Source organism: Eleutherodactylus coqui, chromosome 6, assembly GCF_035609145.1.
Source record: "Eleutherodactylus coqui strain aEleCoq1 chromosome 6, aEleCoq1.hap1, whole genome shotgun sequence".
Taxonomy (NCBI): Eukaryota; Metazoa; Chordata; class Amphibia; order Anura; family Eleutherodactylidae; genus Eleutherodactylus; species Eleutherodactylus coqui.
This window is the reverse complement of record NC_089842.1, coordinates 107,672,312-107,689,212: the sequence shown is the minus strand read 5'-3', so window position 1 is coordinate 107,689,212 and position 16,901 is coordinate 107,672,312. Positions and strand designations below refer to the sequence as shown.

Here is a 16,901-nt window from a genome sequence, read left to right as displayed (position 1 = left end):
GTCAGGCTCTGCTTGTTTTATGTTTTAGGACCTTTGATGATGTCACTGTCATGTGATCAAGGGCGAAGCATGTAACACACACTCACTCATGGACAGGTGGTCATTAGTATTTTGATAGCTCATCACGGAGGCAACATATAACACCCTACAGTGTTTACAACTACGTAACGTAGAAATATAGGGACTCCGTGTGGCCCCTAGAAAAGCTCGATGCTTTGCATTGAGAGACTGAACTCCTGACATGCTTCTATTTTCATAAAACTCAGTATTTGTTACAATGTATCAGCCTAAACAGTGCTCTGTGAGCTAAACACAGCATCAGCACAAATCTCTATCCTGTCCTGGACTCCAGGCTGATAGCTTTTATCCATTGATGTATTGTAACAAAGTTTCTTCAGTGCAAGCATAAGGAAATCAGGATGAATTACAGCCTCTAAATGTAAACAAGCAGGTTTCCATTCACTGACAGTCAATAGAGATCTTGATAGTGCTAAAGAACTGAAACAGAACATATAAGCCGTGCAGGTATACAAGTGCACTGAGTGTTGTACATAGGCACTGGGGACACCCAAGAATATATAACTCCTATGAGACAAACCTTGTACTTCCTGAACACAGTCTGGACGAGTTTGGCCGCCTCGTAGAGTTCTCTCTGTTCATGGTCGGACAGGGTCAGCTGGGCAAATTCATTTTCCACTCTTTCATTGGTGGACGCACTGAGAAATTCTGACCAATCAGCAGCAGACGGCAGACTAGGTTTTTCAAAGGTTGTTTCACTCATGGGGGAACACGCAGGACTTAAGCTGGTGTTGGATGAAGGAGTCAATGGTTCACTGTAGAGCGACCTGTGTGAGATGACCTGGTTATAGATAACCTGGACTAAAATGAATCAACCCACTAGTATTAGTCAAGCTGGTGTAACCTGGGCATCTTACTATATGTATATAATTATATATGTACAGCTCGTATAAGTTATATATCTTCTACTGTACATACTGATATGGACCATCCTTTTAGTATATTATAATGTATAATGACACCTCTCCAAAAATATCACCTCTTTGAGAAGACCACCACCTTATCCAGGCCTGATTTCCTGTTACAGATTTTCAGTACCACCACAGATTATGCATACTGGCTGGCTTCATTAAAAAGTCCACCTCACTAGGACATCACTTTTCACTGTACATATAAATAGTATAGGTTATACATCTTGTATATATGGATTGTGCTGGTATAACCTGGGTATCTTCTGGTTATGCCGTTATATATGCACAGGTGATAAAAATTATACACCTTTTTTATATAATGAAATGGAGCATGCTGGTATAACCTGGGCATCTTCTGGTATATAATGATGTAAGAACAGGTAGAATATGTTATACCTCTCCTTGTATAACCCCCAAATCCAAAAAATTTGGGACACTGTGTAAAATGTAAGTAAATGTAAAGAGAAAAAGAATGCAATGATTTGGAAATCTCATATAACCATATTTTATTCACAAAAGAACACACATCAGAAGGTGAAAGGGAGAGGTATTTTAATTTCATTTTTAAAAATTAACTAATTTAGAAAAATTGATGGCAGCAACACACCCAATAAAAGTTGGGGCTACAATGTGTAGCCTCCCTTCTTCTGTTTACAACAGTCTGTAAATGTCTGGGAAGTGAAGAGACCAATTGCTGGAGTTTTGGGAGAGGAATGTTGTCCCATTCTTGTCTGATGTAGGATTCCAGCGGCTCAACAGTCCTGGTCTGTCTTTGCAGGATTTTTTGTTTCATAATGTGCCAAATGTTTGCTACACGGTCTCTTCTTCTGCAAAGCCATACTGTTTTGATGATGGCTGGAATATGCAAGGCCTTCACTGAAAGAGACGTTGTTTGGATGGGAGAATATGTTGTTCTAAAACCTCTATATACTACTCATCACTGACAGTGCTTTTCCAGATGTGAAAGCTACCCATGCCTTAGACACTAGTGCAACTACATATTACCAGAGATGCAGGATTTTGAACTATGTGCTGATAACAAGCTGGATGGTCCCTTTCCTCTTGATTGTACAAAACACAGCATCCATGGTTTCCAAAAAGAATTTCAAATTTTGATTCATCTGACCACTGAATAGTTTTCCACTTTGCCTCGGTCCATTTTAAATGAGCTTTGGCCCAGAGAGGACGCTGGCATTTCTGGATTATATTGATATATGGCTTCTTCTTTGCATGGCACAGCTTTAACTTTCATTTGGGGATTACATGGTGAACTCTGTTGACAGACAATGATTTCTGGAAGTATTCTGGAGCCCATGCAGTGATTTGCATTCCAGAATCATGCCTGATTTTAATGCAGTGACACGTGAGGGTTTATAGATCTCGAGCTTCCAATATTGACTGTCAGCCTTGTCCCCTGTGCACATGAATTTCTCCAGATTCTCTGAATCTTTGGGTGATGTTATGTACTGTAGATGGAGGGATATTCAAAATCTTGGCAATTTTATGTTAAGAAATATTTTTCTGAAATTCCTCCAGAATTTTTCACAGATTGGTGAATTGGTGAATCTCTGACCCTCTTTTCTTTCGACAAACTCTGCCTCTCCAACTTATTCTTTTTATACATGTGACTTAGTAGAAAGTTAACCCTTCAGCTGTTTTTCATTAGTACCATTTACTTTTCCAGCCTTTTATTAACCCTGTCCGAACTTTTTTGACATGTGTTGCTGCCATCAATTTCTAAACGAGTTACCGTAGTTTTTTAAAAAGGAAATGGAAAAATGTCTCACTTTCACCTTCTGAATGAGGTTCTATGATCTATTGTGAATAAAATATTATTATATGAGTTTTCCAAATGATTTCATTCTTTTTTTCCTAATATCTATTTACATTTTACACAGCCTCCCAACTTTTTGGGAATTGGGATTGTATATAGTGATTCGGAGCATGCTGGTATGACCTGAGCATTTTGTGATATATATTATATATGTACAGCTAGTATAAGTTGTACATCATCTTGTATATAATGATATGGAAATAATAATATATGTACAGCTGGTGCAAGGAATACATCTTCTTGTACTAGTCCTAGTCTAGTCATATGGACCATGTTGATGCAATCTAGGTATCTTCTGTATATATGAAGTTAACAACCAATCTGCCAGTCTACAATATACCATTCGTGTGATAACATACCGTATCTGTGCAGCGCTAGGTAAGTGATCAACATCAGCAAGATAACTGGCCAGCCAGCTCATGGTGGTGCTAAACGCTGCGGTGTCTGCCCTTTCTGCCAGTGGAGATTCCATGGGTACAAAATTCTCCCTCTTGATCCGCTCAGGTGTAGCTTCAATGATCTGTTCTGCCAGATTCATCATATTCACCTGATTTGAAAAGTAGGGAAAATCTTGAGATTGCATGTATAGGTAAGCTGAACAATGTATAGGGACATACGTGATTTATTCTGTGGTCTGATTACTTTAGCACAGAGGATATAGCACATATACTCATCCAACTGACAGAACATGAAATCATTCGAAACTTTGCCTCTTAAGCTGTGCCCCGAAGCTCCAGTCGCAGACGGGTTTAATCTCCGATCAATACTCAGCTTTGCAGTGCACTAAATATTATCAGTCAGAGCACAGGACATGCCACGTTCCTGCAGAAATGTTATATAGTTCCCTGTGCACTAAGAAATGCCCTTAAAAGACCCTAAGAGAAGAGGAAAAAATGCCTCCCCAACCCCACCCAAATGATAGGCGCAGGAATTAACACCCAACCATCCCCAATAACATCCTTCCAAAATGCCTATTATTGTAGAACAGGAAGGGTATAGTTTCTCCTTAGGGAGAGCATCTAGGAGGTGCGAGGAGACTTATAAGGCCATGCATGCTCCTCTGGCAAGTATGCAGATGGAACAATGCTTCTACAGCGCTACCTATTGGAAGGCAGCATTCCTGCAAGTCGATTTCAGACTTTTTTTTTTTTTTTACAGGACTTGTAACAATGACTGGAAATATAAACCAAAGTTGGAATCTTCTCGAGAAGGAAAAGAGAACCATGTAAATACAAAAAAGTGTTTGGTTTTTTTTCCCCCTTATCAATGTAAAATAGGTTTTTGGCTAGGGTGTATGAGAGGACTGTGTCGCGGGTGAGGAAGGGTATAGTTTCTACTTACGAAGAGCACCTAAAAGGCCTTGTAAGTTTCCTCACACCTTCTAGGAGAAACTATATCCTTCCTGACTCACATCATAGGCCTCTCACCCAGCCAAGCCAGAAACCTACAACACACTGGCGAGGGGCAAAACCCCCCAAAACAGTCTGCCTATACATGGTTATCTTTTCCTTTTGGAGAAGATTCCACCTTATATTCTCAGCCATTGTTACTAGGCCTGTGAAAAGGTCTGACATTGACTTGCATAAAAAAATCAATACTTACCTATTCCTCCCCCGTCAGTCTTCTTACCACACCTTCTCCTGGCTGATCTTCTCCTGTCTCCTGGGTCACCTCATTGAGAGCTGGCCGAATCATCTTCCTCCTGTTTTGGAGCGTCCATTTTTGGCAGTCTTCTTCTACTTCCTGCACGTTAGTGTAGGTTATGTCACTAGTAACGCAACGTTCACTGCCTAGCAAGGATGGCTGATCTATTGCTGAGACTGCGCATACACGCTTTCTCGCCACGAGTGTTCATATACTATTGCAGACAGACAGTGTGCATGCGCAATCTCAGCAATAGCTCGGCATTCCCTGCTAGGCAGTGAACGTTAAGTCACTAGTGACGTAGTGTACATTACCCTGCAGGAAGGAGAATGCTGGCAATGTACGCTTCGTCACTGGAAGAAAGAGAATCAGCCGGCTGGAGGTGAGGTGACCCAGGGGACTTCAGGAGCCAGGAGAAGATCGGCGGGAAGCAGATGCCGTAAGAAGACTGACGGGGGAGGAATAAGTAAGTATAGATTTTTTTTTCTAATGACAGAACCCCTTTAATGCTAGCTCCTAATAGTTGGCACCCGTTCACAATGGGTGTAAGCTGAGACTATCTACTCACTATCCCTGCAATATGAGCTCTGCACAGGTCACAGAACATGTCTAGAGCAGTCTCTCATACAAGTGAATGGCTCCCCACCTGCCCATTGTGTAAATGACCCATGAGGCTGCTGTAAAGCATCTCTAAATGCTGTTAAATCTAGGAAAGATGGCCGCTCCATAGTTATATATGGACAATAGAATGAAATATTCTACAATCAGAAAATGTTTCACTACCTGGTTTAAATCAACGCATAAAATTTTTGGTGATTTAGTTCATTTTAATTTTGCAAGTAGAGAGTGACATTTCATCCTAAACCTGATAACTAAAACAGCCAAAATCTGCTGACAAAATGGCCAGTAAGCTACAGTATTTTCCTTAACATCTCCGCAGGATTCATTGCAGCTATCCAACTTGTATAGAGGATGATTTAAGACAATTGCTATTTTTGCCATTAGCTTAGGTGTAAAGGATGTTCTACATGGATAATATGGTGCACGGTTTCATTTGTAAAAAATGAATACAATGGTTAATACAACTTCTATAATGAATGTGAAGATGTAGATAATGGACGATTAGCATCTGACTCGAAAGATCTGCCCGGAGCAGGCTGTAATCTCCTTTATGTCCTCATCGCCTCACTGCATACTTTCCTATTTCACGTAGTTAGCAAGAGAAATTAAACATCTATGCGGCTGAGCAGTTGAGCGTCTTCCTAACATGAACAGCAGCAATTTACTTACTGTAAAGTTCTGAACGCTGGCATATAGGGGGCATTCATCACCAACGCCTGCCCGCTGTCTCATGAGGAGATAATGAACTCCGATGATCAATATGCAACCACCTGGATTAAACCGCTGCCAGTTTTCACAGCATTCACTGTGAGTGCTGATCAAATGACAACCGGGAGCCTGACCTCTGCTGGAATCTACATCTAGGACAGTGGCACTGTGCGGCTGGACGAGACCACAAGTTAATATACCCGTAATGGTCTCAGTCTATAATGCAGTACATTTAATGGGGTTGCCCACTATTGTCATCACTTTTTTTATTAGAAGAGTCCCTTGGTGATTAACTGATCTCAGAATGTGTTACTGCTGTGATCCTCAGCGATCAACTGTAATCTAGGGCAATCTGGCAGCAGGTGTTAGGGCACTTTTATATGGAAAGACGGGCATCTGAACGATACATTCAGTGTGAATGCTGCCAGTGATTGAACAACGAATGATAATTCCTTCACTTATTGTTCATCCTTCAGTTTACGCAGGCATAAAAATCAAATGACGATCTTCCCATGCAAACAGGCAGTCATTCATTTATGAACCACTGCCTGTATACTGTAAATGGAGGCGGGTGTCTGAAAGCAATCTCCAGCCCGCTCCGCCTCCATTCACTGAACAATTATTGCTCCCGTGATTATTGCATAGGAGCAATAATAGTTGGCGCAACTTTCGAATGCTTAAGCAGGGAAGATGAAGCATTACATGATGCCTATTGAATGTAATCTGCTGAGCCTCCAAAGAAAGGGACTCTCTTTGTAGTTCTTCTCCTCTTTCCATAATGGTAACCAATAATTGGAGTTCAAACATAGGGTATTGAAAAATTTTTGCTTTTTTAAAACAATTTTTATTAACCAGAGACCCAATTCAAGAATAATGAATTTAAGAAGGAATAAAGTGTGGAGACTACCTCCTCACTCTTGTCCCATGACCAAAAAATACCCCTCCCACTATAGCTGTCCTTTGGGTTTCTCTGCAAATATAGAGGGCATTTGCCAGAGGCATAGAGGCACCCAATTAGGTGAAGAAGGAGGCCAAAAAGCAGGAGTCGGGCTTCTTACAATAGGGCCCAATACATGTTCATCTGTGCCACAACCCATCCTTTGGAGGAGAGAAAATTTGTGGAAGCCTCTAAGGTCTACATTCTCAAAGTTATATTTGCTCATGTACAAACCTATAGATGGGGAAACTGATGGTGCATGGGACAACTCATGTCTTTTTACTTTGGATCTCCAGCCCGAGGTGTAAACTGTGCCCTTGATATCTGGTCTCAAATACAAAAATTTATATCCTTGATGGCAACATTACTGCCCCAATGGTTCTCTACTATTTTCATGAACATAGGACTGAGCAGATGTGACAACTCATACCGAAAGTCAGCGGGTGCATTGCCATAGATGGTCTCTATGCGCATGAGTGGGACATTTGGTATACAATATTTATGCTTCCTCATCTCAGACACTCTATGGGTCAGATGGGCATTTTAAGTTCATGTGCAAGAATCTGGCCTTACCTGTAGATCATCCATATGTTGTAAGCAATCCTCATTCTCCATATTTTCTCTATAAGACAGAAGATCGGCATCCACCATTTCCCTCTCAGACATCATTAGGACGCTCATCTGTTCCCTCTGGCGTAGTCTATGCCCCACAATATCCTTCCCCAGTCCCGTGGGCTTCGACGTTCCTGTGACATGCCCCAGGTACAGCTCCTTTTGGTTCCATTTCATTCCTCCTGTAGCTCTGTATCCGGAGGTATCTGGAGGACGTGGAGGAAGCTCTCTGGCATAGTGGCGCATTTCCTCCCCATGAGTAGATTCAGATATTGGCTGCTTGGAGCTGGAGCTTTGCTTCCTGATGGTTGACTGCTCCAAGCTTAGAGCTGTAGCAATGACCTTCTCCTGCCTAACCTGGAAATATTCAGGGTTCAACTTGTGTTTTTTAGCAGCTGGGTAATCTTTAGGGTTTTCAGTACTATAGTAATTGGAGGGTTCTGATCTGGGTCTTCTCAATTCTGTAAGGAATGAACAAAAATGTTAAAATCCATATATCTTATTAACCTACTTACCCCTATCTATCTGAATTTATAATTTTATGATAGCAAAAATCTTGGCACACACAATTCCTTGTGGACTTTTACATTCTCATTACAAGTTGCTAGAAAATATTTTGTTGACTGAGAATTAAAAGATTAATCAAACTCTATATGGTAATTAAGCGGAATTTCTACTTCACCATTTTTCTTCCCAATAGAACAGCTTTATATTTTGCATTTACATTTTACTACTACCCATAAAAATAATGTTTTGATGCCTGAATGATGACGGAAACTCTGCTGACATTGTTCTGGGGATTCGGTACAGTCATGCCGCCCATAAATATGTGACGCATTGCCTATTCTTCATAAGTGGAAGCATCTGTTATATTTCACACAGCCCCGGTAAAAACCTATAACGTTGACTATGCCAATCATTTCAACTGGGTCCCCATCCACCTTTCCCCCACTTCTGAATGACCAATCTGCTCAGCTATTTAGAGGTAGGACTGTATTAGTAGGCAGATGCTCTTCTCGTAAACGTTGTTTTAGGGTTCCTGCTTGAAACCCCCCTATATGAATCAGAACGGAAAGGCGATAAGTAAGAGTGCTTCAGGCTCTGGAAAATCTGGCCTGTTCTTGTATTACATGTAGTACTATGTGACTTTCCCCAGTGATAGCCGCTGATCTCTGCAGGTCCCAGGAGCGTTATCAAATTCCTCAGAGAAACAAAAGTTAGCCTTTTTGAAGGTCATTCTTTGTCATCACCCATTCTCATTCTTACCTGTATTGGCATTTGAAATAATCGTGACACCCTTCTGAGTCTCCTGTTGATTAATGGCATCGCTCTGCCACTGGTTTATCCAATTGTCTGCACTGGCCTCAGCACCTGGGGAACATTGCAACCGGGTATTTTGCCCCAGCTGGGACTGTTCTTCTCTTTGCAACTGTTCCAGACACTCTGCAAGCTTCACATGGCCTCTGGAGCGGGCAATGGACAGAGGGAGTCTGCCAAGGGAGTCAGGGATGGAGATCGCCCTACGGTCCCACTTATACAGAACTACAGCAGCTTCGGTGTGACCCAGTGCACAGGCCCACATCTGGGAAAGATAAGAAGACAAGAGGGTATTAGGATCCTCTTCTCGTTCACACTTCATATTATGGCCATTTCACTGTATTCAATGGGAGTTTTTGAAATCCTATTTGCACTATGCAGTACATGATTGATGGCCTGGTGCATTTTTTGTATTGAAAAACAGAAAATTCATCATAAAAGTACCAGGATTGAGGTGGGACATATGTGGAAGAGGCATGATATGTAAAAATTCATATACAGCTTAGAGATTATGTTCTTACCAGAGGAGTACATGAGAAATGATCAACATTTAAGGGATCGACCTCTAATTCCAGATCAATGCTGTCAGCATGCTTTGTCCTGTAGACAGATATGGAAAATACCATAAATTCAGTTACTGTTGATTATTATAACAGGAGACATAATCGTGGAAGTCATCATCAGAACGATGCTTCGAAATATAATCAAACATGCCAAATCCTCAGCTACTGGGGGCCATCCACTAAAACTATCTGTGGGGGTTCTATGTGAAGGGAGTAACCCCTTTAGTTTATGCACAGTGTTTCTGTATGTCCATTCCATTCATTATTTACAATGTGCAACCTTGTCAACTTACAGCAAATAACTTCCCTGGACCCAGCCCCTAACGATGGGTGTTTCATGTAGAGGACCCCCTTAGTATAATAAGTAGTCATGTTCCAAAAGAGTATTTGGGAAGAGGATTTGAAAAGCAACAAAGCCACCTTAAATTCTAAAAGATGGCCAACTTTAGCTTATTTTTGGAAAACATTATCTACTGAAAATGGTTGCTACATACCATTGTTCATAGCAACCACTGAGAGTACAGCTACTATTTATCATATTTTGCTTGGAAAATGAACAATTAGCTCACTGCACCAAATTTAAGGCTATCTGAAAGATAGGATGTTATCTGGGGACACTTGTAACCCAAATTTGTACAATTTACAGATTTTCTGTACAAAGAGGAAAAAAAATCTAAAGGTTGACACATGCATTACTATATAACTCAACCATTTGTCATGTGCAATAAATAAGCACCTTCACATTAAACCTCTAGGTGGAAGCACCTGTGCTACAGAATATGCTACAAGGTAACAAGCATTGATAGATCAACTGTCTCTTGTGTAATGCAGCAAGAATGAGTATATAAAGTGACAATGTCTTGACAATATAGCACATTCACCCTGGAAATGTGATATCTTAACTACAGTACAGTCTAATCCAGATCACTTTACAGGAGTCTTGGTCCATATTACTTACCTCCACTTGATAAGGGTCTGGATCAGGGTGGCGTATCCCTGTGCAGCAGCGAGGTGAAGCAGGGTCATTCCTCTGAATGTCTTGGAATGAATTAGGTGCTTCGATTTTGCCCAACAGGCTCGGCCCATCATCTTTTCACATACAACCACCACCCGACTCTCAAAACAACTTCCTATGGAGCTAGGCCCAGTGGCACACTGTGAGCAAAATACATCAAAAAGATGATTACATGTGACTAATGTGTACATTATTTCACAGAAATCTAGATCCATAATTTTATGCTATTATAACCAGTATTTCACCAGTTATTTTCTAGTTCATAGCATTAGAATGATTATATTCTCGTATATAGGAGGCAGTATTATAGTAGTTATATTCTTGTACAGAGGAGGCAGTATTATAGTAGTTATATTCTTGTACATAGGAGGCAGTATTATAGTAGTTATATTCTTGTACATAGGAGCAGTATTATAGTAGTTATATTCTTGTACATAGGAGCAGTATCATAGTAGTTATATTCTTGTACATAGGAGGCAGTATTATAGTAGTTATATTCTTGTACATAGGGGGCAGTATTATACTAGTTATATTCTTGTACATAGGGAGCAGTATTATAGCAGTTATATTCTTGTACATAGGAGGCAGTATTATAGTAGTTATATTCTTGTACATAGGAGCAGTATTATAGTAGTTATATTCTTGTACATAGGAGCAGTATCATAGTAGTTATATTCTTGTACCTAGGGGGCAGTATTATAGTAGTTATATTCTTGTACATAGAAGGCAGTATTATAGTAGATATATTCTTGTACATAGGAGCAGTATTATAGTAGTTATATTCTTGTACATAGGAGGTAGTATTATAGTAGTTATATTCTTGTACATAGGCGGTAGTATTATAGCAGTTATATTCTTGTACATAGGGGGCAGTATTATACTAGTTATATTCTTGTACATAGAGGGCAGTATTATAGTAGTTATATTCTTGCACATAGGAGGCAGTATTATAGTAGTTATATTCTTGTACATAGGGGGCAGTATTATAGTAGTTATATTCTTGTACATAGGGGTAGTATTATAGTAGTTATATTCTTGTACATAGGGGGCAGTATTATAGTAGTTATATTCTTGTACATAGGAGGCAGTATTATAGTATTTATATTTTTGTACATAGATGACAGTATTATAGTAGTTATATTCTTGTACATAGGGAGCAGTATTATAGTAGTTATATTCTTGTACATAGCGGGCAGTATTATAGTAGTTATATTGTTGTACATAGGAGGCAGTATTATAGTAGTTATATTCTTGTACATAGGGGGCAGTATTATAGTAGTTATATTCTTGTACATAGGAGGCAGTATTATAGTAGTTATATTCTTGTACATAGGAGGCAGTATTATAGTAGTTATATTCTTGTACATAGGAGGCAGTATTATACTAGTTATATTCTTGTACATAGGAGGCAGTATTATAGTAGTTATATTCTTGTACATAGAGGACAATATTATAGTAGTTATATTCTTGTACATCAGCGTCATTACGCATCTTCACAAAGTGACACTGTCATTTTTTCAATAAACTACATACACCGGTGGCTTAAGCTTGCTACCTGGCGTTACCACATCCTCTAACGCTGCTGTTTTATACAGCAAGTAGAGATCCCAATTCCCCATCACATCGGCAACACGCCGGTGACGTCATCACGTCAGCCGACATCACCACGCTTACCAACGTGGTCCTCCAATACCATAGAGAGGGAATACAGTCCCCTCCTCTCCCTGCAATATGCCTTACACTGCTAATCCCATAGAGTGGGCGTGTAGGCACACTTGCATCACTGATCATGTGACCTCCGGGTCACATGATCTCCCGGAATCCCGGAAGTAGTTTCATTTTCACCTCTCCTACATTCCAACACCGCACAGATGACGTGGAGGTCATGTGAGCGGCTATGAACTGAGATCACCACCACACTGCACCTGTAAGTAGCTATATAAAGATGTTTTTTTATGTTACTGCATCATGTACTTGATAAAGTCGTGTTTGACGACGAAACGCGTTGTACCTATACCTGAATAAATCTTTTTAGACAATATTATTATTGTCCAAACTGGTCGTTTGTTCGAGGCAGCGCAGGAGCACTTTTTATTTTTAAACCTGTTCTCACACCGTGGGCCCGATTTTACATTGGACACAGCAGCTCTGCAGCGGCACTCCAGCAACCAGGGAACTTGGCGGACGCCATAGGAAAGATCCCATAAGAGATCTGATAAGCCAACTCGGACTTTGGAGGCGTTGGTGGGACTCCTCTCCACAGGAGTTTCCACCACACGCCGGGTGAGTCATTTTTAATTTTATTTCATTTATTTTAATTCTATCCACACTCTCTTACGTGTCACGATCATCTAGTGATCACACTAACTCACCTCACTAATTAGCCACCTGAAGCGCCTCCCTGACCATTTCTTTATATTCTTGTACATAGGAGGCAGTATTATAGTAGTTATATTCTTGTACATAGGAGGCAGTATTATAGTAGTTATATTCTTGTACATAGGAGGCAGTATTATAGTAGTTATATTCTTGTACATAGGAGGCAGTATTATAGTAGTTATATTCTTGTACATAGAAGGCAGTATTATAGTAGTTATGTTTTTGTACATAGGAGGCAGTATTATAGTAGTTATATTCTTGTACATAGGAGCAGTAGTATAGTAGTTATATTCTTGTACATAGGAGGCAGTATTATAGTAGTTATATTCTTGTACATAAGGAGCAGTATTATAGTAGTTATATTCTGGTACATAGGAGGCAGTATTATAGTAGTTATATTCTGGTACATAAGGAGCAGTATTATAGTAGTTATATTCTGGTACATAGGAGGCAGTATTATAGTGGTTATATTCTTGTACATAGGGGGCAGTATTATAGTCGTTATATTCTTGTACATAGGGGGCGGTATTATAGTATTTATATTCTTGTACATAGGGAGCAGTATTGGAGTAGTTATATTCTTTTACATAGGGACAGTATTATAGCAGTTATATTATTGTTCTCAGGAGCAGTATTATAGTAGTTATATTCTTGTACATAGGGGTCAGTAGTCATATTCTTGTACATGGGGGCAGTAGTGCTATAGTAATTTTATTCTTGTGCATAGAGGTCAGTGGTCATATTCTTGTTCATGGGGGGCAGTAGTATTATCGTGGTTATATTCTTTACATAGGGAGCAGTATTATAGTAGTTCTATTATTGTACATAGGGGACAGTATTATAGTAGTTATATTCTTGTACATAGGAGCAGTATTATAGTAGTTATATTCTTGTACATAGAAGGCAGTATTATAGTAGTTATTTCCTGTACACAGAGACAGTATTATAGTAGTTATATTCTTGTACATAGGGGCAGTATTATAGTAGTTATATTCTTGTACATAGGAGCAGTATTATAGTAGTTACATTCTTGTACATAGGGGGTAGTATTATAGTAGTTATATTCTTGTACATAGGGGGCAGTATTATAGTAGTTGTATCCTTGTACATAGGGAGCAGTATTGTAGTAGTTATATTCTTGTACATAGGAAGCCATATTATAGTATTTATATTCTTGTACATAGGGGTCAGTATTATAGTAGTTATATTCTTGTACATAGGAGGCAGTATTATAGTAGTTATATTCTTGTACATAGGAGCAGTATTATAGTAGTTATATTCTTGTACATAGGAGGCAGTATTATAGTAGTTATATTCTTGTATATAGGAAGCAGTATTATAGTAATTAAATTCTTGTAGATAGGGGCAGTATTATAGCAGTTATATTCTTCCTCCGAAGAGCAGAATTATAGTAGTTGTAAAGTTTCACATCAGGGGCAGTATGACAGTATAGTCTTACTATAGGGTGCATGTCAATATTATAGTATATTTTACAGCAATAATGACCACAGAAGAGAGCTTCACATACATAATAAAGCTTTTTTATGCATTTTACCTGTGTTTGGCTCCCCCCACTAACTCCGCTTCCATTGCCTCCAACCACGCTTTGTTTGTGCTGCTGGGAACCCGTCATCTCAGCCATTCTCCTCTCCATCTGCTCCAGGCGTTCCAGAATTGACATTCTAAACTGGTTATCTAGAGAGAGTGAAAGAAAACACAATTCTTCATTTGACAGGAGAAATCATTGGGTGAATTATTACAAAAGAATATCTTCACCCTGCATATATGTTATTTATATGCAAGTACAGTGTTGAAAAGTTTTAGGACAGCTCAATTTTTCCAGTTATTTTTGACAGTAACACTGTTCAAATCGAACATATAATGTGAAATGGTTAAAAGTTCCAAAAGTAAGTAAAAAACAAAAATATTATGAAATTAGTCATAATTTATGATTTTAAAGAGTACCTGCACTTCCACACTAGAGCGCTAGTGCTCCATCAGCCTTTTTCAGTTCTTTTCGGCTAAATACCGCCTAATAGAAAGCTTATATAGCACTATATAGGGCTGTCTTCATTTGCTGGGAGGAGCTGAAAATGGCAAATGGAGCCATAGAACTCCTGCATGAAAGAGCAGGTACTCTTTAACCTCTTAAAGTTTTTTTTTCAGGGAATTTATCTAGGACAGCTGCTCTGCAGCACAGAAAGCAAATTATGGTTGGATGCAAACTATTAACATTTGTCTCAACTTTGTAAATTAGCAGTAAGAAAGCTATTGCTAAGGGCTTATTCACGCAAGTATATATCGGCCCCCTGTTTTCACAGCTGGCCGATATACGCTAGCATCTGGGCTGTCTTCCTCTTCCCTCCCCCTCGCCGGCTCACCTCCTCTCTCCTCCCCTCCGGACGTTTGCAATGGGAGGGGGCGGGATAGGGGTGGGTGCTTAGCTAAGCCTCACTCCTCCCATTGCTGGCTACGGACAAGAGGCGAGAAGGGAGCCGGAGCTTAGCCCCGCCCCTCCCTTGCAAACAGCCGGAGGGGAGGAGAGAGGAGGTGAGCTGGCCATGGGGAGGGAAGGGGAAGACAGCTCAGATGATACAGTATATCGGCCGGCCGTGAAAACGGTGGCCGATATACGCTCATGTAAATAAGCCCTAAGACTGAAAAAAAAAAAGACTTGTCTGGGCCAAGCAGGAACTCCAGTGGAAAACTGAAGAGTGGAAAGTTTTATGGACTGATGAATCAAAATTTGACTGCTAAATCATACAGTGTTTTGGTATGCAGTCGAGTAGATGAAAGGATGGTTCCTGAGTGTGTGACACCAACTGTCAAACATGGGGGTGGAAGTGTGATGGTCTCAGGCTCTGGAACCAAAGTTGGCAACTTGTACAGGGTGACTGGCACATTGGACAAAAGGGGCTACCACAGCATTTGATACACCATGTAATACCTTCTAGTGTACGCCTAGTTGGTCAGAGGTTCATATATATTACAGCTAGAGGTAACTGCTTTGAAGAGTAAAAAAATCTCAATGTAATTTGGTGAAACCAAATTAATCCGTTATTTTTATTCATCCTAACTTGTTAGTTTGTTCTATGTTTTTATTTCAAAATACATTTCAGACATTAAATTGTAAATATCAGTAAAAACTGGAAAAATTGAGGTGTTTTAAAACTTTTGACTGGTAGTGTAATCTTAAGAGATGTCTGAAGAGAGACAGCAATGATATGCCTAATAATAACAGATATTGATCTCTAGCCTACAGGACAAATGAAGCGCTTATTTTGCCTAATATGTAGAAGTCCTGGCTGAGAGCGCTGGAGGGTATTGAGGTCTTAGGAAGCGGGGCAGGCTGTCTTATGAGGAAACTGGTGGATGGTGAAAGCTAAAAGCTGCTGTGCACGTCTTAGCAACCGGCCTGCCTTGCCTCCCCATGTAGTGCCTCGTGCTGTCAGTTTTATAATGAATTGATATGTTACAGATTTGGATGTGGATTTTATGTAAGAATTTACTATATGGTGCATGTGGATTGGGGATTCAAAACTCCATCTAGGTGTCATGGAATAAAACGGTGCAGATTTCAAGTTAACCCTTTCAAATCCACTGTCTGACCTCTGAAGACATTATGATTTAAGGCTGTACAGCTCCGATGTTGGAAGACGTCCATCAGGGTTCTCTTACTGTATATTGCCAGCCTCTCTGCTGTTTGAGTCTATCTAACGTGTCACCTCATGCAGTACTGGCTTTAGCCAGCATGTAGCGCCATTGTATAACAGCAGAAATAGAGTAAGTTCCCTAGGAACACCAGGATATTAATTGAATTGGAAAGGGTTAAGTCAATTCTGTTGCAAATTTGTTGTGCATTTTCACAGCAGAATGTACCCTTTGTAACACATAAAAATTTGTGGCAAAATCCACAGTTAAAAAAAAAATCTGCCTTTCCTGGCACTACCCTCAAACCGACCCTGCCAACCTGGAGAAACAAAGATGGCTATACCGCTTCTCTGACTACCTAAAGTACACTGTGTGTTAGTATGCATTGGTAGTCTAAGACACTACATGCTGCTCTGGCTGGCCAGCACTGCTGACAAAGGCAACACTGGCCAATCATAAAATCATAAATTGGTAGAAGCGCTTCACGACGAAACATGTTGCAATCTATTTGACTACATCTGTCTCTACCTCGTTTGTGTGAATAAAGAATATTCAAATTACCATCTGGAAGCCATCGAGTAACTTTTTGGGGCCAAAATGAGGGGGGCTGCCTCACTCTCCAGCCAGTGGA

The 16,901-nt window shown here is 40.0% G+C and overlaps 1 protein-coding gene across 3 annotated transcripts in view; it reads right to left on the bottom strand.

The window, feature by feature from the left end:
- Positions 1-16,901, bottom strand: part of CAMTA1 (calmodulin binding transcription activator 1) — a 1,430,009-nt gene that overhangs the window by 39,528 nt on the left and 1,373,580 nt on the right. For all 3 annotated transcript variants that reach the window (XM_066607351.1, XM_066607352.1, XM_066607353.1), the window contains 7 exons: positions 14,175-14,314; positions 10,184-10,380; positions 9,184-9,262; positions 8,612-8,927; positions 7,307-7,806; positions 3,183-3,370; positions 599-845 (listed from right to left, as the gene is read on the bottom strand). In XM_066607351.1, the coding sequence (XP_066463448.1) occupies positions 599-845; positions 3,183-3,370; positions 7,307-7,806; positions 8,612-8,927; positions 9,184-9,262; positions 10,184-10,380; positions 14,175-14,314 (1,667 nt within the window). The remainder of the gene's footprint in view (positions 1-598; positions 846-3,182; positions 3,371-7,306; positions 7,807-8,611; positions 8,928-9,183; positions 9,263-10,183; positions 10,381-14,174; positions 14,315-16,901) is intronic.